This window comes from Triturus cristatus, chromosome 3_2 (assembly GCF_964204655.1).
Source record: "Triturus cristatus chromosome 3_2, aTriCri1.1, whole genome shotgun sequence".
Lineage (NCBI taxonomy): Eukaryota > Metazoa > Chordata > Amphibia > Caudata > Salamandridae > Triturus > Triturus cristatus.
In genome coordinates this window covers 1205558488-1205584733 of record NC_140584.1, presented here as the reverse complement: position 1 = coordinate 1205584733, position 26246 = coordinate 1205558488, and the positions used below count along the sequence as shown (strand labels likewise).

The window sequence follows — 26246 nt, the reverse complement described above, 5'->3', positions numbered from 1 at the left end:
GCAGACTCTCCTGATAAATACACCTACCTGAGTGGATCCTAGGTGAAGGGGAGGTGATGGTAGTTAGAGCTGACAGGAATTGAAGTGTTTTAACTTCTGGATTGGCCTAGGTGTCAGGTTTCAAGGTAGGGTTTGCCTCAGGATGCTACATGCATGACCACATCATTCACCTCGCTAATGTGCCCAAAGTGGTTACCAGAGTGCGGGGCCTCACCCCACGTTCCCTGTCTCTCTGCCTATGCTCTTGGATTAGAAAAGGCTTGAGTTCTATTTTATGTGTGTGTCTGGGTGTTGAATGTGTCATAATTTGTATTTGCATAGTTTTAGTTTGAACATTATTTGTGCGTGCGGGGCAGTAGGTCCAACATCATGTGATTCTGGGTAAATCATTTAATCCCCCTGCGCCTAAATGTGAGTTAAATGTATTTGTGTCATCCCCACATGATGTACATGATCTATGGTCATCTCCCTTTGCTCCATGTAATGTACAGCGCTTCGTTGCATCACAGGTAGGTTCACTCCGCTTCTTATATGAAATAACCCTATGTCCTCTTCAGCTCTAGGCCCGCCTCTTTCTCCTAGTCTCATAAACGCATTACCCATCATGCTGTGCACCGAGTAGCAGGCTGTCTCTGAGGTGAGAGGACACCAGCATGAGCATATTTCTTGGATTTGTTTCAACTCCTGTCCTTTTGACCCAAGTTGAGTTCTTGAGGCTCTCTCTCTGTGCAGCCTCTGTCCCTCCACTGCCCGGGGTGCAGTACAGTTGGGCACCTCGCCACACAGGGTGTCAGCGGTGGGACTTGAGAATCTATGTGCAGTGCGTGAGGCTAGAGCTGGCCTGTAAGGCTTCCTCGTGTGGAGGAAACCATTGATCTGTTCCAGAGAGAGAGTTTATGGTAGGCACATGTGTTTGCACCAGCAGAGGAGGAGTTGCAGTGCTGCACTATGCTTACAGATGTGCCCGCCACAGACGTCCCATTCTTCATGTGAACATGTGTGAGGGGGAAGTGAAACTTCCCTCATAGGTTATTCACCTGTTGCTGCACATTGTACATGTAGCGTGGGAGTCCATCTTAGAGTCATGTTCAAGATCCTCACACACACCTATAAAGCTCTCCATGACACTGGCTCAGCATACCTAAACCAGCGCCTCATTCCACTTACCCACCAGTGACCTCTGCTCCACTGAACTGGGCCTGGCCACGGTCCCCCGGATCTGCACACCCAGGACCGGAGGAAGCTGCTTCTCCAACGTCACTGCCAAGACCTGGAACACCCTGCCCCTCCACCCTGCCCCTCTACCTCAGGCTATCCCTGTTGCTGAGCCAATTGAGGAAGGATCTCATGACCTAGCTCTTTGACTGAACCTCAACATACATTATGAAATGCAAACCCCCATCCCAGCGCCTTGAGACCCTAGCGGGTGAGTAGCTGCGCTTAGCAAATACTGATTGACTGATAGGTATAGGTCTGTCTGGTCCAGTTGTCACAAAATGGATGCCGGCAATGTATTGCAGAAGTAGCCAATCCATCAAAGGATTCCTGTAAAACACTGGGGTGGGGGGTTATTTATGAGAGGCTTGCGCTGCCGGAGCGTCACTTTTTATGACACTCCAGCGAGACAAGCCTCTCAATCATATCTATGAGGACACACATGACTTTACATGATCTCATAGATATGGACCTTGCCTTACTCTGCATCAAGAAGGTGTTCCATGGCCGTTGTGGTGGGTTTTCCCATGAAACACCCGTCGGGCCCGATTCACAGAACTAACTTAAGACAAAATCCTAAACTTACTACCATTTTGGTATTCACAGAAGGCACTTACTCATTTTGGTATTCACAGAAGGCACTTACTCATTTCGGTATTCACAGAAGTTAGGAGTCCTAACTTTAGGACTCCTAAATGCCTTCTGTGAATACCGAAAGTCTTAAAATTAGGATTTTTCTCAATTTAGTAGTCCTAAATTTAGGACTCCTAACTTTAGGACTCCTAAACGCCTTCTGTGAATACCGAAAGTCTTAAAATTAGGATTTTTCTCAGTTTAGTAGTAGTATAGTTAGGACTCCTAACTTTAGGACTCCTAAATGCCTTCTGTGAATACTGAAAGTCTTAAAATTAGGATTTTTCTCTATTTAGTAGTCCTAAGTTTAGATTTAGGACTACTAAACTGAGAAAAATCCTAATTTTAAGACTTTCGGTATTCACAGAAGGCATTTAGGAGTCCTAAAGTTAGGACTCCTAACTTCTGTGAATACCGAAATGAGTAAGTGCCTTCTGTGAATACCAAAATGAGTAAGTGCCTTCTGTGAATACCAAAATGGTAGTAAGTTTAGGATTTTGTCTTAAGTTAGTTCTGTGAATCGGGCCCATAGATTTTGATGCTGCCCCAGATTTGCCTAATCACGTAAACCTGCGGCAGAGCCAAAACCGTACGCCTTTCTGGAGCAGGCGTAACAAGGAGAAATATTTTTATTTCTCCTCCTTTCGTCCTCTTTCCTTTCCATCTGCAGCACACATAAAAGGAAGAAAATACCTCTCAGGATTGTCTTAGTGCAGAAAGGAGAAGTACGGCGCATTCCTCCACTTTCCCTGTGACGCAGGGCTGCATAGCCAGGTGACTTGCTGCACTGCCCTGCGCCACAAAGGTCATGAATATGGCCCTCAGTCTGTTTAATATGTGGTAGATTTAGCCTGTTCGGTTTGAGGTGGACTCAGTCTGTTAGATGTGGGAGGAGTCAGCCTGCTTGCTGTGGGAGGAGTCAGCCTGCTTGCTGTGTGGTGTAGATGAGGTCTGTTTAATTTGTGTCAGCCGCAGCCGTTGCAGGTAAGAGTGGTAGGGCCATAGAGAGGGTGGGGGGTGGAGGAGTCGACACACAACGACAAAGGGAGAATAACATTTAAAAAAAAGAAAAACACCTTGCGCTCACCACATCGCTGACTTGGCGATGCGGAGAGCGCAAGGTGAGTCTTTTTTATTTATTTTTACATTTTATTCTCCCTCGTCATCGTATGTCGACTCCCCCATCCCCCGCCCACCGCTCTTATCTGCACTGCACCAGCCGTGGCTGATATATGGTAGACTCAGGCTGTTTACTGTGTGGTAGATTCAGGCTGTTCAGTTTATTGTGGACTCAGACTCCATGATGTGTGGGGGGAGTCAGCCTGCTTGGTGTGTGGTGTAGACTCAGGGGCAGATTTACAAGCCTCCTGCGCCACCAGTACGTCCCTTTTCGTATTAATAAGGAGAGGAAAACCCACCCTGCATGGCTTTATCTGTCCTTGTAAATATGGCCCCTTCACACGCAGCACTTTGCGTTGAAGGGGCGTTCCATGGATGTTGCTGTGGGTGTTCTCACGCAGCACCCATTGAACAAGACTCATCTCCAGATTTACGATTCCTCGTAAATCTGGAGATGCGTCTGAATGCTACGCCACCCTAGAGGTGGTGTAGAGAGGTGCAATGAGGAAAAATGTTTTCATTTTTCCTCGTTTTTTCCTCTTTCTATGCATGCTGTATTCAACAGGACGCATTGAAAGAGGAAAATGCCTGTAGTGATTGTATTTTGCAGGAAGGTACACCTGCCTGCACAAAAACAAACTCTCTACGATGCAGGCATCCTTGCACCATGGTGCAAGGCTGCCTGGGCCAGCGCATGGCTGCAGTGTGTGCACCAGCGCAGGGGGAAGCACAGTGATGCAACATATTCTTGTAAAAATGTTGCATTCTGTGCTTCGGAAGTGCCACAGTGTTGCGCAGCCAAAGGGCTTGCGGTGCCACCGTGCGGCACTTCCTTGTAGATCTGCCCCTCAGTCTGTTTACTATGTGGTAGCTTCAGCCTGTCCAGTTTGAAGTGGACCCAGTCTGTTTGATGTGGGGTGGATTCAGCTTGTTTGCTCTTGAGCTGGCGGGTTTAATTTGCAGCTATTGAGGGGGAAGGGGCGGGACTTGTTGCAGTTTTGCTTTGAACCTACCTGACTCGGGGCTCTGACAGCTTCACCTAGACTGTCTGCTGTCAGTGGTCTGCAGGAATACTTCCAGATGCAGCGCTCTCTAATGCCAGCTGCATTCAAAGTGAACAATCTGGTGCACCTGGCTGTGCATCCTCTTAACTGTTTATTATCACATCACTTATTCCTGCATGTGGCAGGCCTTTTGTGGGTGAATCAATGTTTTTGATCAATTTTCTGTTTTCTGTCTTTACACAAATCAGCTCCTGACCTTTGTCAGAGCTAGTGCCTATGATCAGGAGAGGGCTTCAATGGAGGGATTGCTCAAACCTAGTCAAGGGGGCTTGAGACAGAGCCCCCCATGGAATCAATCTACATTCTATTGCATCTCTGCCGGAGAATTTATTTTGGCTTTCTGGTATTACTTAGCAACAAGATCAGGTAGTTTCCAAGATTACAAGCAGGCGGTGTGGATTCTATCGTGGTGCAGGATCCCTTGATCTGTTGGGTCCTGCTCAGTGTTAGGCTCCAGTGCAGCTGCAGACAGGCACACAGTGCCGGGGCACTGGATCTGACGGATCCTATCCAATGTCACCGTCTGGAGCAGCTGTGGAGCCTTGTAGAGTGCAGGATCACAGTCCAGTGGATCCTGCGCTGGATTGAAGGCTGGGGTGACAGTGCGGGATCCCTGAGCCTGGAGTGTCCCGCTCTGGATTATAGGCTACAGTGGCTGTGAAACCGCATTCAGTTCAGGATCGCTTGGTCACAGTCATGAGCATCTGTGGAGGTACATGCAGTGCAGGATCTCTGGGTCCACTGGATCCTGCTCTAGATTAAATGTTGGAGTAGCTAGGGAGCTGCAATCAGTTCAGGATCACTTGGTTTAATGGATCTCCTTAAGGTCACAGTCTTGAGCAGCTCTGGAGGTTCTTGCAGTGAAGGATCTCTGAGTCCAGTGGATCCTGCTATGGATTAAGGCTGGGATGACAGTGCAGCCACGTGCACTGCGGGATCTCTGAGTCCATTGGATCCTGCTATGGATCAAGGCTGGGGTGGCTAGGGAGCTGCTAGGGAGCTGCAATCAGTTCAGGATCATTTGGTTTAATGGATCTCCTTAAGGTCACAGTATTGAGCAGCTCTGGAGGTTTTTGCAGTGAAGGTTCTCTGAGTCCAGTGGATCCTGCTATGGATTAAGGCTGGGATGACAGTACAGCCATGTGCACTGTGGGATCTCTGAGTCCAGTGGATCCTGCTATGGATCAAGGCTGGGGTGGCTAGGGAGCTGCTAGGGAGCTGCAATCAGTTCAGGATCGCTTGGTTTAATGGATCGCCTTAAGGTCACAGTCTTGAGCAGCTCTGGAAGTTCTTGCAGTGAAGGATCACTGAGTTCGGTAGATCCTTCCATGGATTAAGGCTGGGGTGACAGTGCAGCTACGTGCACTGCGGGATCCTGAGTTTGGAGTATCCTGTTATCGATTGTCGGCTGGAGTGGCTGTGGAGCCACCTGCAGTGAAGGATCGCTGGATCCTATGGATCTCACCCAGTGTCTCTGCCTGGAGCAGATCTGCCACCCATTGTGGCGCAGAATCATTGGGTCTGATGGGTTCCCCTCTGAAGAATGTGTAGAACCTATCAGTGAGCAGGTGCAGGGTCTCCTAGAGTCTGATTACTCAAGATAGGGATTACACTATGAACAAAGAGGTGCCCGGAGCGTTGCAGGGTACTCTGTAGTCCATCATTCACTTCTGGATTACAATCTAGCTTTGGTGAAGCGGCTGTGCTACTACAGGATCCATTGAGATCTGTGCATCTCCTCTAGATTACATTCTAGCTGTGGTAAGGTGGCTGTGGTGCTGCAGGATCCACTGAGATCTGTGCATCTGCTCCAGATTACATTCTAGCTGTGGTAAGGTGGCTGTGATGCTGCAGGGTCTGTTGAGGTCTGTGCATCTGTTCTAGTTTAGAGTCTGGCTGTTGTGAGGTGCCTGTAGTGCTGCAGGATTCTCTCAGCTTCACGGGCACCACTCAGATATGCTCCATGAGTAGTGGTGTAGTAGTTGATGTGCGTAGCTTCACCAGCAAACAGCAACTGTAGGGGCTAAAGGTCAAAAGAAGGACAAGATTAAGTCTGAAACTTCAATGTGGCATCATCTCAGTGTGGCATCATCTCAGTGTGGCATCATCTCAGTGTGTCATCTCAGTGCGGCATCACAGGGTTGAATCTCATGTGACATCTCAGTGTGGCATCATCTCAGTGTGGCATCTCAGTGTGGCATCTCAGTGTGGTATCAGTGTGGCATCATCTCAGTGTGGCATTAGTGTAGCATCTCAGTGCGGCATCTCAGTGTGGCATCATAGTGTGGCATAATCTCAATGTGGGATCATCTCAGGGTGGCATCATTTCAGGGTGGCATCTCAGTGTGGCACCTCTGTATGGCATCTCAGTGTGGCAACTCAGTGTAGGGTGAAACTTTGTTGTCAGAGAAAGAGTAAATTAAAGAAATTAATTGGCAGCAAATATTAAATCTTGCCCACAACTGCGATTGTGAATAACTTAACTAAGTACTGTAATAAATCCCCTGAAGGCATATTTACTCGTTCATTTACTTTGCCCAAGCCCTAAAGGGTAGATTGGGTTGCCAATTACACTTACCATCATCTCAGGGTGGCATCTCAATGTGGCACCTAAGTGTGACACCTAAGTGTGGCATCTCAGTGTGGTACTGCAGTGTGGCATCTCAGTGGAGCACCTTAGTGTGGCAACTCAGTGCAGCATCTGAGTGGGGCATCTCAGTGTGTGACATCTCAGTGTGGCATCTCAGTGTAGCATCATCTCAGTGTGTGGCCTCTAAGTGTGGCACCTCAGTGTGGCATCTCACTGAGTAACATCTCAGTGTGTGGCACCGCAGTGTGGCATCTCAGTGTGGCATCTTAGTGTAGCATCATCTCAGTGTGTGGCATCTCAGTGTGGCATCATCTCAGTATGTGGTATCTCAGTGTGGCATCTCAATGTAGCATCATCTCGGTGTGTGGCATCACAGTGTGGCATATTAGGGTGGAATCTCAGTGTGGCCCGATCTCAGCGTGGTATCTCTCTGCGGCACCACAGTGTACCATCTCAGTGCGGCCTCTCAGTGTGGCATCTCAGTGTGGAATCATCTCAGTGTGGCATCTCAGTGTGGCAGCTCAGTGTGACATCATCTAAGTGTGTGGCATCTCAGTGTGGCATCTCAGTGTGTGGCATCTCAGTGTGGCATCATTTCAGTTTTTGGCATCCTGAGTGTGGCATCCCGGGGTGGCATCTCAATGTGGCATCATCTCCGTGTGGCATCTCAGTGTGCCATCATCTCAGTGTGTGGCATCTCAGTGTGGCGTCTCTGTGTGGTGTCTCAGTATGGCGTCTCAGTGTGGCATCTTCTCAATGTGGCATCTCAGTGTGGCATCTCAATGTGGCATCATCTCAGGGTGGCATCTCAGTGTGGCATCTCAGGGTGGCATCTCAGTGTGTGGCAGCATCTTAGCATGTGGCATCTCATTTGTCATCTTAGTGTGGCATCAGTGTTGCATCATTTCAGTGTGTGGCATCTCAGTGTGGCATCTCATGTGGCATTTCAGTGTGGCATCAGTGTTGCATCTCAATGAGGCATCTCAGTGAGCCATCTCAGTGTGACATCTCAGTGTGGCATCTCAGGGTGGCATCTCAGTGTGCCATCTCAGGGTGGCATCTCAGTGTGGCATCTCAGTGTCGCATCAGTGTGGCATCATCATCCCATTGTATGGCATCTCAGTGTGGTATCTGAGTGTGTAGCATCTCAGTGTGTGGCACCTCAGTGTGGCTGCTCAGTGTGGCATCTCAGTGTGGGATCATCTCAGTGTGTGACATCTCAGTGTGGCATCTAAGTGTGGCATCTCAGTGTGGCATCATCTCAGTGTGTGGCATCATCTCAGTGTGTGGCATCTCAATGTTGGATCTCAGTGTGGCATCTCAGGTGGCATCGTCTCAGTGTGACATCTCAGTGTGGCATCATCTCAGTGTGGCATCTCAGTGTGCCATCATCTCAGTGTGTGGCATCTCAGTGTGGCGTCTCTGTGTGGTGTCTCAGTATGGCGTCTCAGTGTGGCATCTTCTCAATGTGGCATCTCAATGTGGCATCATCTCAGGGTGGCATCTCAGTGTGGCATCTCAGGGTGGCATCTCAGTGTGTGGCAGCATCTTAGCGTGTGGCATCTCATTTGTCATCTCAGTGTGGCATCAGTGTTGCATCATTTCAGTGTGTGGCATCTCAGTGTGGCATCTCATGTGGCATTTCAGTGTGGCATCAGTGTTGCATCTCAATGAGGCATCTCAGCGAGCCATCTCAGTGTGACATCTCAGTGTGGCATCTCAGGGTGGCATCTCAGTGTGCCATCTCAGGGTGGCATCTCAGTGTGGCATCTCAGTGTCGCATCAGTGTGGCATCATCATCCCATTGTATGGCATCTCAGTGTGGTATCTGAGTGTTTAGCATCTCAGTGTGTGGCACCTCAGTGTGGCTGCTCAGTGTGGCATCTCAGTGTGGCATCATCTCAGTGTGTGACATCTCAGTGTGGCATCTAAGTGTGGCATCTCAGTGTGGCATCATCTCAGTGTGTGGCATCATCTCAGTGTGTGGCATCTCAATGTTGGATCTCAGTGTGGCATCTCAGGTTTCATCGTCTCAGTGTGACATCTCAGTGTGGCATCATTTCAGTGTGGCATCTCAGTGTGTGGCATCTCTCTATAGCACCTAAGTGTGCAATCTCAGTGTGGCATCTCAGTGTGGCATCAGTTTGGCATCTCAGTGTGGCATCTCAGTGTGGCATCTCAGTGTGTGGCATTCCAGTGTAGCATCTTAGTGCGGCATCTCAGTGCGGCATCTCAGTGTGGCATCTCAGCGTGGCATCATCTCAGTGTGTGGCATCTCAGTGTAGCATCTTACTGGGGCATCTCAGTGTGGCACCTCAGTGTGTCAGCTCAGTGTGGCATCAGTTTGGCATCTCAGTGCAGCCTCTCAGTATGGCATCTCAGTGTGGAATCATCTCAGTGTGGCACCTGAGTATGGCTTCTCAGTGTGGCATCTCAGTACAGCATCTTAGTGTGTCATCTGAGTGTGGCATCATCTGAGTGTGGCATCTCTGGGTGGCATCTCAGTGGGGCATAATCTCAGTGTGGCATTTCATGTGGTATCTCAGTGTGGCATCTCAGTGTGGTGTCTCAGTGTGGCATCCCAGTGTGCCATCATCTCAGTGAGGCATCATCTCAGTTTGACATCTGAGTGTGGCATCTGAGTGAGGCTTCCCAGTGGGGCATCTGAGTGTGGGATCTCAGTGTGACATCTCAGTGTTGGCATCTCAGTGTGGCATCATCTCAGTGTGGCATCTCAGTGTGGCATCTCAGAGTGGCATCTCAGGGTGGCATCTCAGTATGGCATCTCAGGGCAGCATCATCTCAGTGTGGCATCTGAGTGTGGCATTTGAATGTTGCATCTCTGTGTGGCATCTCAGTGTGGCATCTCAGTGTGGCATTTCTGTGCAGCATCTCAGTGTGGCATCATCTCAGTGAGGCATCTGCGTGTGGCATCTGAGTGTGGCATCTCTGTTCAGTATCTCAGTTTGGCATCTCACTGTGGCATCTCAGATTGACATCTCAGTGTGGCATCTCAGTGCAGCATCATCTCAGTGTGGCATCTTAGTGTGGCATCTCAGTGTGCCATCTCAGTTTGGCATCTCAGTGGGGCATCTCAGTGTGGCTTCTGAGTGTAGCATCTGAGTGTGGCATCTCAGTGTGGCATTACCTGAACACAATGACAGAATGGCCAGTAGAGGCACATGACACATTTTGTTTCATTCTTAGGCACACAGAGGAGTCAACCACACCACAGAACATGAGATCATGGCATACATGGGGCACCTTCTTTCATCACAGGTGGTGGATGTACCCATGGGGGGATTGCCAACACCATGTGACTCAGTCTACAAGGGGTCTCCATCACCTCAAGCAAAGCAATCAGCGGTAGCCCTGACTCACAGTGATCATAAGGACAGGGCATAATATGGGATGTCACTGTGGTGTCCATCATCTCTGCTTGCTTTTTGTAACAATTCTTTATTGGTTTAATCTTTGCACAGTTTCCGAGTATATACTTGGACTAGCAGAAAATAAGGAACATAGTAACACTACTTATGGTAACACAGAAAACAGCTGCCAGTGATGTGTTATTAAACCACCTATACAGGGAGGGGGAGGTGACTAACACCTGAGAAGATGGTGGCCTAGCTTCAATGCTCTGTCGAGCACTTTCCCAATAATATCTTTACCCACCGTCCAGAAGGGCATTCCAGCGCGTACACGGAGGCATATGACTCGCTGAACATGCAGTGCACCTGAGCCCTGCTCATCTGCTGCCCTTCTGTGCCGATGCTTCACCCCTGCCCCAAGGCTACTACCTGGCCTTGCTCCTTGAGGCAGAGGGAGGACACGTGCCTGACCTCAAGATGGCCACCAATGGGACATTTTTCTAACAAGTGCAACTCCTCATGCAGCTTCTTACTGCATTGGACCTCAAGCAGTCCCCACACAGCGTGTGATCAGGCCCCAGAGTCCACTGTATGGTAGGTGTTGTCCTACCTGTGTTGCTACCCACAACCTTACTGCTTGAAAATTGGAAGGTCAAGCCTGGCCTTAAGATGGCCACCTCAAGGATTGATATCTCAAACTAATGTTATCCTGGCCATCCTGGAATCACGTAAACCTCTCAATCTGTCATAACATTATTCTACTCCATCTCAAGTTTGCATTTTTTTACGGTGACTTTTCAAAGCAAAGCCTCAAACTTAGCTCTGACACCTACAAAGGTGACAGGCCTGCTGGCGATTTTTATGCCCTGTTCACCTGGCATGCGTGTCTTTCCCTCTCCTTCCATTGAACCATAATACTCACAGAATTTCCTCCTCCCTGCAACCTGGATCCAACTGAAGCCTAACACAGTGCCAGTGTCTAGAAACACACTCTCTCATTGCGAGCATCTTTCAACCTCCTATTTTCTTTATCCTGGGATTGACACCAATTTATGAAGACAGTTACTTTCAACACTAACATAGCCATCCCTTGAACATATGATACTAGGGTGTCCAGTGCTGGTCCAAAAGATTTTAAACCAGCACAAAAGAGTTCAAAACAGGACCCCCCCGCCCCGCCTCATCCCGGACTCCCAAATCAAACCAAAAACAGACAATAATGCAGCCTTGAACCAAATTATGATGAACCTCAATACCTCACATGACATTGCCCAATGTACGAAAGCCACCACCAAATCCATGCAGAACTACCTCACATCATAAAACAATATACTCTCTATCTAGGGGGTAGAGTTACTAAAACAGAATGACGCATTAGCCTCCTCGAAGACCACAAGCAGAACTCTTCAAAGATGTTTGTAACCGCCACCACAAGGCTAGCCCGAGTGGAAAGAAACATTACAGAATTAGAAGACAGAGACAGAAGAGGCAACCTGTGGATCTTTGGGCTCCCTGAGGGCGTGGAGGGACATGCACCATGCTGAATCATCTTCATGGAAAAATTGATTTTCTTGGGCATAAACTACTCAAAGGGCTTTGAAATTACACGGGCACACAGACTGCCTACTGTCAAATGAAAACACAGCAACCCACCCAGAGGTCTTATTTTAGACCTCTCCAATACTCACATACTGAAGAAATACTTACGCAGATTTATAAAAAGGTGCAAGGGATCAACTGGCAAGGCGCCTCCATTGGAACCTCCCAGGACTACTCAAAAGACACTGTCAAAAATGTAAAGCATTCCTATTGCAACAAAAACTCTTAAAGACTTAGCAATACAATTCTCTTTCATAGGAACAGCACAACTTAAAAAGGAAAAATAACCATCTTTGAAGCACACAACGATTTGGACTCATTCATTGATGAGGTCCGGGCCTAAGCAAGAGCACTTAAGAATATTTCCACACTTATGTTACATGTGCTTCCTCCACCAACCTCTAGTAAACTCTACTCTCCATGATGCGTTTAGCCACCAAACCTCACACATATGTAGTACGACTCATGACCTTTGCGCCTTTCTGTCAATAGGATAGACCTTCCCCGTCTTACAACCCCCTAAGCTGTCGCTAATGACATGCCTATATAGCCATACGATTCACACACAAAGCAGAGAGTGATGGCGACTTTACCCTGTGAATGCACATTGACCCTACCAATAAAAATACCTGAAATGCCGTCCTGAGATGGTGAATTGCTTTAAATATTTGTTGATAAGCTCTAAATCATGACTCACAACTGTGACCATGACCAGGTCACTGAATACCAGCCATGCTCACTACGACTCCGCCAAGATAACTTAACCAGGACAGATTTAACTGGTACTTACTGGGAGGTCACTCTTTTGGTGGGTTGAGGGCACAGGCTCTGCTAAGGCTGTTTGCTCCTTCACCGCATCCACCCCGACTGGCACATTGGTGTAGGAGCCGCGGATAAAAGGGTTACTGTGCCAGGTGCTCTTCATCACACGCCGCAGTCTTGTCACTTCCCATCCAGTGAACTTCTTTAACAACCTACAGAAAAGAACACCAAAAATTAAAGAATACTTGAGAAAGGGCTCAGTGCCTTGAACAGAACGAGCACAGATCTAATTATAGTTTGTAGGTCACAGAGCTGACTCAGCCTTTCATCCTTCTGTGGCTGATACAACAATGATAACTTACTAAAACTGCTCAGTGCCTTAAAGACCTGCTGTAGAGATCCGTTTCTAGCTCACAGAGCCAACTCAGCCTTTCATCCTCTTGCAGCTGATTCAATGATAACTTAATAGAACAGCACTTGGGCATTATGCAATGACTGGGCAACATGGAACCTGGGCATGATGTGCTGGCTGGGCCACATGGAACTTGGAGATGATGTGCTGACTTGGCAACATGGAACCTGGGCGTGATGTGCTGACTGGGCAACATGGGACCTGTGCATCATGCGCTGACTTGGCAACATGGAAACTGGCCGTGATACGCTGACTGGGCAACATGGAACCTGGCCGTGATGTGTTGACTGGGCAACATGGAACCTGGGCATGATGCGATGACTGGGCAAGATGGAACATGGGCATGATGTGCTGACTGGGCAACATGGAACCTGGACGTGATGTGCTGACTGGGCAACATGGAACGTGCGCATGATGTGCTGACTGGGCAACATGGAACCAGGGCATGATGTGCTGACTGAGCAACATGGAACCTGGAGATAATGGGCTGACTGAGCAACATGGAACCTGGACGTGATGTGCTGATTGGGCAACATGGAACCTGGATGTGATGTGCTGACTGGGCAACATGGAACCTGGGCGTGATGTGCTGACAGGGCAACATGGAACCTGGGGGTGATGTGCTGACTAGGAATCATGGAACCTGGGTATGGTGCATGGACTGGGCAACACTGAAACTGGATATAATGCACTGACTGGGCAACATGGAACATGGGTATTGTGCACTGACTGGGCAACATGGAACCTGGGTATTTTGTACTGACTGGGCAACATGGAACCTGGAAGAGATGCACTGACTGAAAAAAACATGGAACCTGGGCGTGATACACTGACTGAGCAACATGAAACCTGGGCGTGATGTGCTGACTGAGCAACATGGAGCCTGGGTGTGATATGCTGACTGGGCAACATGGAACCTGGGCGTGATGTGCTGACTGGGCAACATGGAACATGGGTATTGTGCACCGACTGGGCAACATGGAACCAGTGTATTGTGCACTGACTGGGCAACATGGAACCTGGTCGTGATGCACTAGCTGAGAAACATGGAACCTGGGTGTTATACACTGACTGAGCAACATGGAACCTGGACATGATGTGCTGACTGAGCAACCTGGAGCCTGGGTGTTAATGTTATTGATATTTATAGAGCGCACTGTTACCCAAAGGTGTCCTGGCGCTATGAAAAGTCCTACAAAGGCCTAAAAGCAGAGGGAGGGTATAATCAAATTTATGCAGAAAAGAGCCATGTTTTCATGGTCTTCCTGAATGCAAGTACATTTGTCATGCTTCTAAGATGTAGTGGGAGACCATTCCAGGCCTTAGCTGAGCCAACTACAAAGCTTTTGCCGCCCCCAGCTCATTTTACGCACAAAGGGCACCTATACCAGCTTTGCTTCTGAGGAGCGCAGTGATCTTTTTGGTACATACCAATGAAATTGCTGTTTTAGGAACTCAGGCCCAGTTCCTTGAAGGGCTTTGAAAACCAGGCATAGGGCCTTAAACTGAACCCGTTTCCTAACGGGCAACCAGTGAAGACTTCTTATCTCAGCCGAGATTGAGGCATATCTAGGTATACCAGTGAGCAATCTGGCAGCTGCGTTCTGTAGAAGTTGTAGTCTGTTCATAAGCCCTTCCTGCAGATTTATAAAAAAGGCTATTGCAATAGTCCAACCTGGACATGGTTAGAACAGAAAATACAGTTTTCTGACTTTCTTTTGGCAGGAATGGTATTACTTTTTTGCAGGATCTAAGGACATACGATGTGGATGAGACCACTGCATTCACTTGATCCCTAAGGAGGAGACTGTTGTCTATACAGACTCCTAAGTTTTTCACCTTCTTAGTGGGAATGGGAAGAGGACCCAGTGTATCCGGCCAACAATCAGGGGTCCAGAAGCTGGGGTCATTGCTGAAAAGCACAATCTCAGTTTTCCCGGAGTTGAGTTTAAGGCAATTTCGGGCCATCCAAATTCCAACAGCTGTCATACAGTCATGAAACCGTGAAGCTGTTCCCAACGACTTTCCAGGTATCAACGACACCACAATTTGGGTGTCGTCCGTGTAGGACATCAAACTAAAGCCGAAGGATTCAATTAGGGGAGCAAGCAACAAAACATAGATGTTAAAAAGTGTCGGGCTCATGGATGACCCTTGAGGGACTCCACACGGCAGTGAAAATGGTTTGGCCGAAAATTCACCAAGAGAGACCGTTTGAGTTCTATTAAGTAGGAAGGATTACAATAGTTTCCAGGCAGTGCCCTGGACTCCAATCTCTTGCAGCTGGTCCATCAACAAACGTGATGGACCGTATCAAGGGCTGCTGAGAGGTCCAACATAATCAGTGCGGCGTTACCTCCCTGATCAAGAGTCGTCCTAATCTCTTCTGTGGACTTCAAAAGAGCCGACTCCGTGCTGTGCCCCCCACTGAAACCATACTGGGTGGGGTCCAGTGCTTCTGTTTCTTGTAGAAACAAGCTAAGTTGAACATTCATGTTTTTTTCCGCGGTTTTCGCAGGAAGAGGGAGCCTAGAGATAGGTCTAAATTTGTTGGAATCTTTAGGATCCAAACCCGGTTTCTTGAGCAGGGACAGTATTGAAGCACTCTTCCAATATTTGGGAAAGTACCCTTCAGGAAACACGGCACTTATGACGGAGGTCAATGCAAATGTAACTGGTTCAGAAGCTAGTTTTAAAATAGACACTGGGCAGGGATCGTATGGGGAGCCTGATTTAGCCGTCATGAGCAGATTCATGGTCTCTTCGGCCGTTATAGGTGCAAATTTATCAAACTGTGCCGCAGCGCTCATATTTAACTTACGACCTTAAGTCTGAACAGAGGTAGTTTTAGTCGTTACGTCTGTAAAGGTGGAAAAAATGGTCTCAACTTTGTCAAAGAAAAAAATTGCAATTTTGTCACAAAGTTCCTGACTGGCAGTAATAGAAGGGGAGGTTGGATGTGCCAGGGTGGTGACTGTTTTAAACAGTTCCTTCATTGAGTTTTTTGCAGAGTTGATTTTATTGGTGAAAAACTCTTGTTTAATTTTTGATGTGCTGACTGGGCAACATGGAACCTGGGTATGATGCGCTGACTACGCAACATGGAACATGGGCATGATGTGCTGACTGGGCAACATCGGACCTGGGCGTGATGTGCTGATTGGGCAACATGGAACCTGAGCATGATGTGCTGACTGGGCAACATGGAACCTGGGTATTGTGCACTGACTGGCCAACATGGAACCTGGACGTGATGCACTGACTGAGAAACATGGAACCTGGGCTTGATACACTGACTAAGCAACATAGAACCTGGGCGTGATGTGCTGACTGAGCAACATGGAACATGGGCATGATGTGCTGACTGAGCAACATGGAACCTGAGCGTGATATGTTGATTGGGCAACATGGAACCTGGGTATGATGTGCTGACTGGGCAACATGGAACATGGGCATTGTAGGAGAGTACGATCTGCTTCTTATGGTTACCCCCACTTTTTGCTGATGTAACACTGTTTTTTGACTTTAGTCTAGCTGGGGCCCTGCTATTCAGGACTCCAGCCTAGCTGCTTCCTCTCTAAATTGATTCCTAGTTCCTTAGGTACACAACAGATTGGATTCTGAGGTGCCCTTATAAGTCCCTATTATATGGTATACTATGTACCCAGAGCATAGGTACCCCAGAGGCCTACCAGGGGCTGAAGCATGTACTATGCCACCCCTGGGAAGCCCTCCAAAATGATACCACAGGTCTGCTACTGCAGGTTGAGTAAGGTGGTGCATGCACTCCTTACAGAGATATAGGTTCACTATATCTCACCTATCACTGCACATAGAAACCTATCAGTCACCCCTATGGCAGGCCTTACCAATCCTGAAGGCAGGGTGCTTGGTTTTGTGTGAGAGGGTGCCCAGGCATGAGCAGAGCCCCTCTGCAGCCTTCGGAATCTCTTCTCTAGGGTTGGCTGTGATGCAGCCTGATCATATCCTCTTAAGTGCATTATAACCAACCGGTAAATGCTAACTTTGGACTGGTTGCACGGAAACATGTTGTGTTTGGTGTCAAACACCTTGGAATCATACCCCCACACCAGTAAATCATGTGGGAGTATGATCCCCCCCTTCTAGAGGGAGAGACATGACAGCACCGGTATACCCGGTACCAGCTTAAAAGAGCCCTGGCATCACAAAATGGATGCAGCAGCCACAGACTCGAGTCTGGCCTCCTGCTGCTGACAGAAACTCCATCAGGGGAGGCCTGGACAATAGGTTTCCTGTCACAGGGAGGTGTTACCACCTCCCAGACAGGCCTTAGTGGATTAGGGCTGTGTGGGAGCACTCCAGGAGTGCTTTGAAGTCCTGCACTGGGGGCACATTTGGTGTTCCTGTGCATAGTCCAGCTCAAACCGGATGCAGGGGCTACCACCGCCTGCTCTGGTGCGAAACTGGACAAAGGAAATGGGTGTAGCCACCCCTCTTTCCAAACCCTCCCATAGGTGGGTCGCCTGAGTTAGTCCAACCCTTTCCTTGGGTATAAAGAAGGAACCTCTGTAACCAGAACTTTAGATATCCCTGGACGAAACTCTGAAACGGAATCCTGGAACTTCGACAATCTGTTCAACACCAGATGACTGAAGAATCTCCCTTGGAGTAAAGGAGTTACTCCCCTGCTTGGCAGGCACCAAAGACGCATCTGTACGGTCTGCAACTCCGAAGCTCCCGCCGGACGCCGAAGGCTTTGCAACACCAGATGTGGATTTCCAGACTTCCGAGAGGCCGAACCGAGTCCCCAGCAAAGCTGAGAACTGTAGCCGTCGTGGGTACAGTGGAACCGGAATCCCTGGACACCGAGCACATTGGCAAGTTCATCAGCTTCTTGACGTCCCTTGAGGCTGTGCATTGGGTTACCTGTAGCCCAGACCCCGAGCAGAGAATCCACCGAAGATTGTCGGCCTACCTACTCCGAGTGACCCGTGGCCCGCCATTTTGTGATTCCTCTCGAGGTCCCTTCACGAACCCTGGTCCGTCGACTGGTTGGTCCCTGTGAAGGTAACTCTGACTTTCCTTGGGCTTCCCTGGTTACTCCAGACTTGCCCTCACTCCTCCTAGAAGCATCTTTCTCCTTTCTGCGTGGGTTGCTGTTGCCAAGGCTTGTTGTGTCCAATCCTGGTACCGATGCTGCAGCACTCGACATCCTTCATGGGGCAGCTCGAATCCAGCTCCTGGTCATCCTCACGCCTCCTGGTCCTCGTGGTTGAAGAGTCAAGCTTCACCTCTTTTCACCTAAAACACCCGACATTGGTGGGCATTCGTCTATCGTTCCCCTGGTCACTGGCAAGTGACCCAGACTCTGTTCCCTCTGCTTTCAGGTTCTTCACATCTCCGATCCAGGCTTGGATCTCTTCAGACACTTCGCATCTTCCCGGCAGCAGCACTTCTTCGCCAGTGCCCTTTGAAAACGACTACGCAACCCGACACCATTTGACACCTATGCACGCGGCTGCCCTGGGTGAGGTAACTCGAGTACTCCAGTGCTCCCGTGGGTGTTGACCCTAGAACTGTCTAAGTCCAAGAGGGTTTGGTCCTAGTCCATTCCTAAGTGTCCTTTAACTCTAAAAACCTAACCGCGACTTTCCCCATTGAGGCTAAAGGGAGCTTGCGGCTGTGTTCTCACGTTGCACACGGCCTTCGTGGGTCCCCTGTGTCACTACCTTGGGTGGTTCCTTGGGGTCTCAGCGATTCTACAGGCTCTCGGCCTTGTGTCTAGTTAAGTCACGGTTCTTATACCACTTTTTTGATATATGGTTGGGTCCGCCCCTAGGGCCTAACGTATATTGAAACATATAAGAAACAACGAAAGGAGGACTAGGACCTGGCTGAGGACCATGGCCAGGAGGGCCACAACCAGGAGGACCACAACCAGGAGGGCCACAACCAGGAGGGCCACAACCAGGAGGACCACAACCAGGAGTGCAACAGCCAGGAGGACCACAACCAGAAGGGCCACAGCCAGTAGGACCACAACCAGGATTACCACAACCAGGAGGGCCACAACCAGGAGGACCACAACCAGGAGGGCCACAACCTGGAGGACCACAACCAGAAGGGCCACAGCCAGGAGGACCACAACCAGGAGGGCCACAACCAGGAGGGCCACAACCGGGAGGGCCACAACCAGGAGGGCCACAACCAGGAGGGCCACAACCAGGAGGACCACAACCAGGAGGGCCACAACCTGGAGGACTACCAACCAGGATCGCCACAACCAGGAGTGCAACAACCTGGAGGGCCACAACCAGGAGGGCCACAACCGGGAGGGCTACAACCAGGAGGGCCACAACCAGGAGGGCCACAACCAGGAGGGCTACAACCAGGAAGACCAGAACCAGAAGGGCCACAACCAGGAGGGACACAACCAAGAGGGCCACAACCTGGAGGACCACAACCAGGAGGGCCACAACCAGGAGTGCAACAACCTGGAGGACCACAACCAGAAGGGCCACAACCAGGAGGACCACAACCAGGAGAGCCACAACCGGGAGGGCCACAACCAGGAGGGCCACAACCTGGAGGACCACAACCAGGAGGGCCACAACCAGGAGTGCAACAACCTGGAGGACCACAACCTGGAGGACCACAACCAGAAGGGCCACAACCAGGATGGCCACAACCAGGAGGGCCACAACCAGGATTACCACAACCAGGAGGGCCACAACCAGGAGTGCAACAACCTGGAGGACCACAACCTGGAGGCCCACAACCAGAAGGGCCACAACCAGGAGGACCACAACCAGGAGAGCCACAACCAGGAGGGCCACAACCAGGATTACCACAACCAGGAGGGCCACAACTAGGAGGGCCAGGGAAATAGGCTCAGGAGGGCAAATGTGAAGAAACACCAGGGAAACCACGGTTAGGAGTACCAGGGGGACCGGGAGTGGGAGGCAGAAGAGGATGACCAAGAGGCAAAGAAGTAGTAACAGGACCAGGATGCAGACTAGGAGGAAGAAGAGGAAAACTTGGACCAGGAGAGGGAGGGACAGAATAGGGGCTTGGGAGAAAGGACAAGGGAACAGAGGAGGGCCAGGAGTATAAGGAGGCAAAAGAAGCATGAAGGCTCAAAAGAGGACCTGGGGCAAGAGAAGCACCACAAGGAAGCCAGGAAGAGTAGAAGAGGACCGAGAATAGGCTGAGGGGAGACACAAAGAATAATCTGGCGGAGGGTAGGAAGGACCAGGAAGTCGAGAAGGAGGATGATGAGCAAAAGTAGGACTGGGAGGAGGAGGAGAACCTGGAATGAAAGGAGGAAAAGGACCAGAAGAGTGAGGAGTCCAATGTGACCTTAGGAATGGGAGGAGGAGGAGAACCTGGAATGAAAGGAGGAAAAGGACCAGAAGAGTGAGGAGTCCAATGTGACCCTAGGAATGGGAGGAAGAGGAGAACCTGGAATGAAAGGAGGAAAAGGACCAGAAGAGTGAGGAGTCCAATGTGACCTTAGGAATGGGAGGAGGAGGAGAACCTGGAATGAAAGGAGGAAAAGGACCAGAAGAGTGAGGAGTCCAATGTGACCTGAGGAATGGGAGGAGGAGGAGAACCTGGAATGAAAGGAGGAAAAGGACCAGAAGAGTGAGGAGTCCAATGTGACCTTAGGAATGGGAGGAGGAGGAGAACCTGGAATGAAAGGAGGAAAAGGACCAGAAGAGTGAGGAGTCCAATGTGACCTGAGGAATGGGAGGAGGAGGAGAACCTGGAATGAAAGGAGGGAAAGGACCAGAAGAGTGAAGAGTCCAATGTGACCTGAGGAATGGGAGGTGGATACAAATAATATAATGAAGAGATTAATGAGGCGGAGGGTGGGGGGCAGGAATAGAAGGGGGGAGTGCACCTTAGGTCACATGAATAAGGACATGGCCTTAGGAACAGAACCTTCTCCTTGTACAAACCATTCTTATGCCACAACCCTTTAAAGAGACCTCCCTCCGCCCATTCTTTCCATCACATGCTACTTCACCCTTTGAGCTGTGTTAAGCTGCAGGAAGCCTGCACTGCTTCGTTATCATGGTGTTTGTAAAAAACATAATGCATAGACTGTCAGTGGCTGCACCCCTCATGACCCACCCATCAAAAGTCTACACATCCTGAATCCGCCCCTTTCTGTAGAACCCACTTATTGCTTCCCAGGGTGCATGTTTTCCTTTTCCAACAATAGCAGTGGACAGAAGGGTGCATGTGAGCTGTAGAGTAGCAGCGCATAAGCTCTTTGCAGCACTGGCAGAGTGCAGATGTTTGCATATCAGGTGTGCAGTAGCAGTGCATAAGTCTCTGTAGGATTGGCGGTGTTCAGATATGTGAATGAGAGGTGTATAGTAGCATTGCATACGTTTTTTGCAGCATTGTCAGTCTGCAGAATTGTTCAGGAGTGGTGTATAGTAGCAGTGCATAAGCTATTTGCAGCACTGGTAGTGTGCAGGTATGTGCATGTCAGGTATGCAGTAACAGTGCATAACCTATTTGCAGCACTGGTAGTGTGCAGGTATGTGCATGTCAGGTATGCAGTAACAGTGCATAAGCTATTTGCAGCACTGGTAGTGTGCAGGTATGTGCATGTCAGGTATGCAGTAACAGTGCATAAGCTATTTGCAGCACTGGTAGTGTGCAGGTATGTGCATGTCAGGTATGCAGTAACAGTGCATAACCTATTTGCAGCACTGGTAGTGTGCAGGTATGTGCATGTCAGGTATGCAGTAACAGTGCATAAGCTATTTGCAGCACTGGTAGTGTGCAGGTATGTGCATGTCAGGTATGCAGTAACAGTGCATACGCTATTTGCAGCACTGGTAGTATGCACGTATGTGCATGTCAGGTATGCAGTAGCAGTGCATAAGCTATTCGCAGCACGGGTAGTATGCAGATGTGTATATGTCAGGTATGCAGTTGCAGTGCATGAGCACTTGGCAGCACTGGCAGTGTGCAGACATGTGCATGAGAGGTGTATCGTAGCAAAGCATAAACTCTTTGCACCATTGACAGTGTGAAGAAGTGTGCATGAGAGGTATTTAGTAGCAGTCCATAAGCTGTTCGCAGAACTGGCAGTGTGCAGAAATGTGCATGAGTGATGTTCTGCAGCAGTGCATAAGCTCTGCACAGCATGGGCAGTGTGTAGAAGTGTACATGACAGGGGTATAGTAGCAGTGCATAAGTTCTTTGCAGCATTGTCAGTGTGCAGAAAGGTGTATGAGAGGTGTATTGCAGTAGTGCATAAGCTCTTAGCAGCATTGGCAGTGTACAGAAGTGTGCATGAGAGGTGTGTAGTAGCAGTGCATATGCTCTGCGTATAAATAAAGTAGCAGAGCATAGGCTCTTTGCAGCATTGAAAGCATGCAGAAGTGTGCATAAGAGGTGCATAGTAGCAGTGCCTAAGTTCTATACAGCATTAGCACAGTGCAGACGTGTGCATGAGGGGTGAATAGTATGTGTGCATAACTGATTCGTAGCATTGGAAGTGTGTAGAAGTGTGCAGGAGAGTTAGCAGTGCATAAGCTCTTCGTAGCATTGGCAGAGTGTAGAAGCATGTAAGAGAAGTCTATAGTAGCACTGCATAAGATCTTCACAGTATTGGCAGTGTGTAGAAGTATGTATGAGAGATTCATAGTAGCAGCACATAAGCTCTGAGCAGCATTGGCAGTGTATTGAAGTTTGTATGAGAGATGCATAGTAGCAGCACATAAGCTCTGAGCAGCATTGGCAGTGTGTAGAAGTTTGTATGAGAGATGCATAGTAGCAGCACATAAGCTCTTCACAGCATTGGCAGTGTGTAGAAGTTTGTATGAGAGATGCATAGTTGCAGCACATAAGCTCTTCACAGCATTGGCAGTGTGTAGAAGTTTGTATGAGAGATGAATAGTTGCAGCACATAAGTTCTTCACAGCATTGGCAGTGTGTAGAAGTTTGTATGAGAGATGCATAGTAGCAGCACATAAGCTCTGAGCAGCATTGGCAGTGTGTAGAAGTTTGTATGAGAGATGCATAGTAGCAGCACATAAGCTCTGAGCAGCCTTGGCAGTGTGTAGAAGTTTGTATGAGAGATGAATAGTTGCAGCACATAAGCTCTGAGCAGCATTGGCAGTGTGTAGAAGTTTGTATGAGAGATGCATAGTAGCAGCACATAAGCTCTGAGCAGCCTTGGCAGTGTGTAGAAGTTTGTATGAGAGATGCATAGTAGCAGCACATAAGCTCTGAGCAGCCTTGGCAGTGTGTAGAAGTTTGTATGAGAGATTCATAGTAGCAGCACATAAGCTCTTCACAGCATTGGCAGTGTGTAGAAGTTTGTATAAGAGGTGCATAGTAGCAGCACATAAGCTCTTCACAGCATTGGCAGTGTGTAGAAGTTTGTATGAGAGATGCATAGTTGCAGCACATACGCTCTTCACAGCATTGGCAGTGTGTAGAAGTTTGTATGAGAGATGCATAGTTGCAGCACATAAGCTCTTCACAGCATTGGCAGTGTGTAGAAGTTTGTATGAGAGATGCATAGTTGCAGCACATAAGCTCTTCACAGCATTGGCAGTGTATAGAAGTGTGCATGAGAGGTGTGATGTGCATAAGCTCTGCATAGCATTGGCAGTGTACTGAAAAGTGTGCCACTGGTGTGCTCTAGCAGTACATAAGCACTGCACAGAACCTACCCCGGCGACTGGTTGGATATCCTAGTTTTGAGTTTACCTGATACACGTTTCGCCTACTTCCGTCTCTGGAAGGGTCTCCATGTGCTCTGCCGCCAGTCCTGTTATCCACCCACACAGGACACTCTGATGTCGTGCCACCCGGTCGAAGCCGCCAATCTTCTTGAACCAGTCGCTCGTCCAATCGCCTTCCTTCTTGTGAGTGTTATACACTTCCTTATCTTCCGGGCCCTTCTCCCAGAGCAGCTGAATCCCCATGCAGTCCTCGGGCCAGAAGGGCTCCTCAAACTCCAGGAAGATCTTGGCCACTGTCCCAAAGCCCAGTCTGCCTATGGCCTCCATCTTGCCATGGGGTAGAAGAGGCGTGAACATGGTCTGAGCCCGCTCCTTGAGGCAGCCGAGAGACACCGTGACAATGGTATGGTCGGCATGGAACTCATCGCCATCGTTGCAGACCACCCTCACTGGGTGGCGAGTCCCATCAGCGTCCTTCTGAGATGAGCCTGACCATTGGATGCACTTCACAGGTTTGCCAAGTCGAAGAGTGGTGGGTGGAAGGGTCTCCACAAGGAAGTCTACAATGGCCTGGTAGCCCCCGGCTCCCAAGCTGTTGAAGAAAGGGCCGTCCAAGCGAGTGTAGAGCCCGAGCTGGCTTAAGGCAAACTCATACATGGAGTTGACGGCTTCATCGACGCACTCTATCCTCTTACACCACTCAAAAACCAAGTCCACACCCGCTGGCTCTGACAAGCCCGATGCCAAAAACTCCTGGTCCAGGAAGTCTCCCAGTGACCAGGAGTTGAAGTCCGTCTTGAAGCCCTGCTCCATTATCCTGGTGATCAACGCAGCAAAGAACGCGGAGACCTTCTGTACGTCCTCCTTCTGCACCTGTTCCCCGTGCTCAGTGAAGAAATAATGCTCAGGGCCCACCACACCCGGTTGGCAAGATGTCATCTGGAAGCCGTCTTCGGCTAGTAGACCCTGGCTCTTGGCTAGTTGGTAAAGAGGATTGTTCTTCTGCCCGTGGATCCAGGTGGCCCCCATCTCAATGATGTTTTCCCCAAAGGGACTCACTGTATGTGTCCGCCCCCCGGCATAGTCCATCGCCTCAAGGATGACCACATTTTTTAGTCCGCTTTTCACCAATGTTGTAGCCGCTGCTAACCCAGCAAAGCCAGCGCCAACGATGACGATGCGGGGCTCGTTGGAAGTGGAACTGGAAGCCATGGGTGATGTGACTGGAGTGACGGGGAGGTGTCTGCAAGAAAAGATGAAGAGGTCTCAATAAAAAGATGACCACAGCCAGCTGATCATAGTCACTTTAGGATACCCTAGATGGGCCTTGTCCTTAAGCCGTGGACAGTAGCAGCCACCAGGGCAGGAGGAGACAGCAGGCCTAGCCAAGTATACCACAGGGAGTGTGAGGAGGGACTTCAACTCTGAGTCCTACTCCTTGACTCCCGACCAGACATGTTTCCTTCAAGAACTGATCCCTCCCTGAGCCTGTGCCTTACCTGCCTAATCTAACCCATGTCGAGTCAAGACCACAACGACAGCTGGACTCGAAGTCCTACCATAGTCTCCAGGATAGGGCGAGGTGAGAGCTGGACTCAAAGTCACCAAAGTGTTCTTATTCCTCAACTGAGCTATTCACCCCTGCCAGGTGTGACCTGGATCTAAAACCACACAGATGTGGCCATGGGAGTCCAGGGCAGCCCTCTTTCCAGAAGACTCATCCAATCTCTGAGGCTGTGCCTTTCCCAGCCAAGACCCCAGAGACAGAGGGGGGTTGGGCTCCAAGTCCCACCAGTGGACACCCAGTCCTGCACGGCTAGCCTCCTTCCAACAATACCAGCCTCCTCTGCAGCCAGGACCACACAGATCGGGAGAGATGGCCATGACGCGCCACCATAGGAAGGCCAGCCCAGCCTCTGAGTCTTCTCTGACTAGCCTCCTCTGTAGCCAGGACCACAGAGAGGGGTGATGGCCATGACATGGCACTGTGGGAAGCCTAGCTGCTCAGCCTCTGAGGCCTTCTCTGACTAGCCCCCTAAGTAGCCAGGACCACAGATAGGGGTAATGTCCATGACATGGCACCGTGGGAAGCCTAGCTAAGCCTCTGAGGCCTTTTCTGACTAGCCTCCTCTGTAGCCAGGACCACAGAGAGGGGTGATGGCCATGACATGGCACCGTGGGAAGCCTAGCTCAGCCTCTGAGGCCTTCTCTGACTAGCCTCCTCTGTAGCCAGGACCACAGAGAGGGGTGATGGCCATGACATGGCACCGTGGGAAGCCTAGCTCAGCCTCTGAGGCCTTCTCTGACTAGCCTCCTCTGTAGCCAGGACCACAGAGAGGGGTGATGGCCATGACATGGCACCGTGGGAAGCCTAGCTCAGCCTCTGAGGCCTTCTCTGACTAGCCCCCTAAGTAGCCAGGACCACAGATAGGGGTAATGGCCATGACATGGCACCGAGGGAAGCCTAGCTAAGCCTCTGAGGCCTTTTCTGACTAGCCTCCTCTGTAGCCAGGACCACAGAGAGGGGTGATGGTCATGACATGGCACCGTGGGAAGCCTAGCTCAGCCTCTGAGGCCTTCTCTGACTAGCCTCCTCTGTAGCCAGGACTGCATGGAGAGAGATGGTCACAATGCGGCACTGTGGGAAGACTCTCCCAGCCGCTGAGGCCTTATCTGACTAGCCTCCTCCATAGCCAGGACCACAGAGAGGGGGAGAGATGGCCACGAAACACCACCATAGAAGACTAGCCCAGTGTCTGAGGCCTTCTCTGACCCAGCCTCCTC

General features: G+C 49.8%; 1 protein-coding gene across 2 annotated transcripts in view; it reads right to left on the bottom strand.

The window, feature by feature from the left end:
- Positions 1-4338: 4338 nt before the first annotated feature.
- LOC146859454 (spermine oxidase-like) overlaps positions 4339-26246 on the bottom strand; it is a 47218-nt gene continuing 25310 nt past the window's right edge. For both annotated transcript variants that reach the window (XM_085650170.1, XM_085650171.1), the window contains exons 2-4: positions 23488-24705; positions 12382-12565; positions 4339-6054 (exon numbers count right to left, since the gene is read on the bottom strand). In XM_085650170.1, coding sequence (XP_085506296.1) covers positions 5917-6054; positions 12382-12565; positions 23488-24674 — 1509 coding nt within the window. In that variant the 5' untranslated portion in view covers positions 24675-24705 and the 3' untranslated portion in view covers positions 4339-5916. The remainder of the gene's footprint in view (positions 6055-12381; positions 12566-23487; positions 24706-26246) is intronic.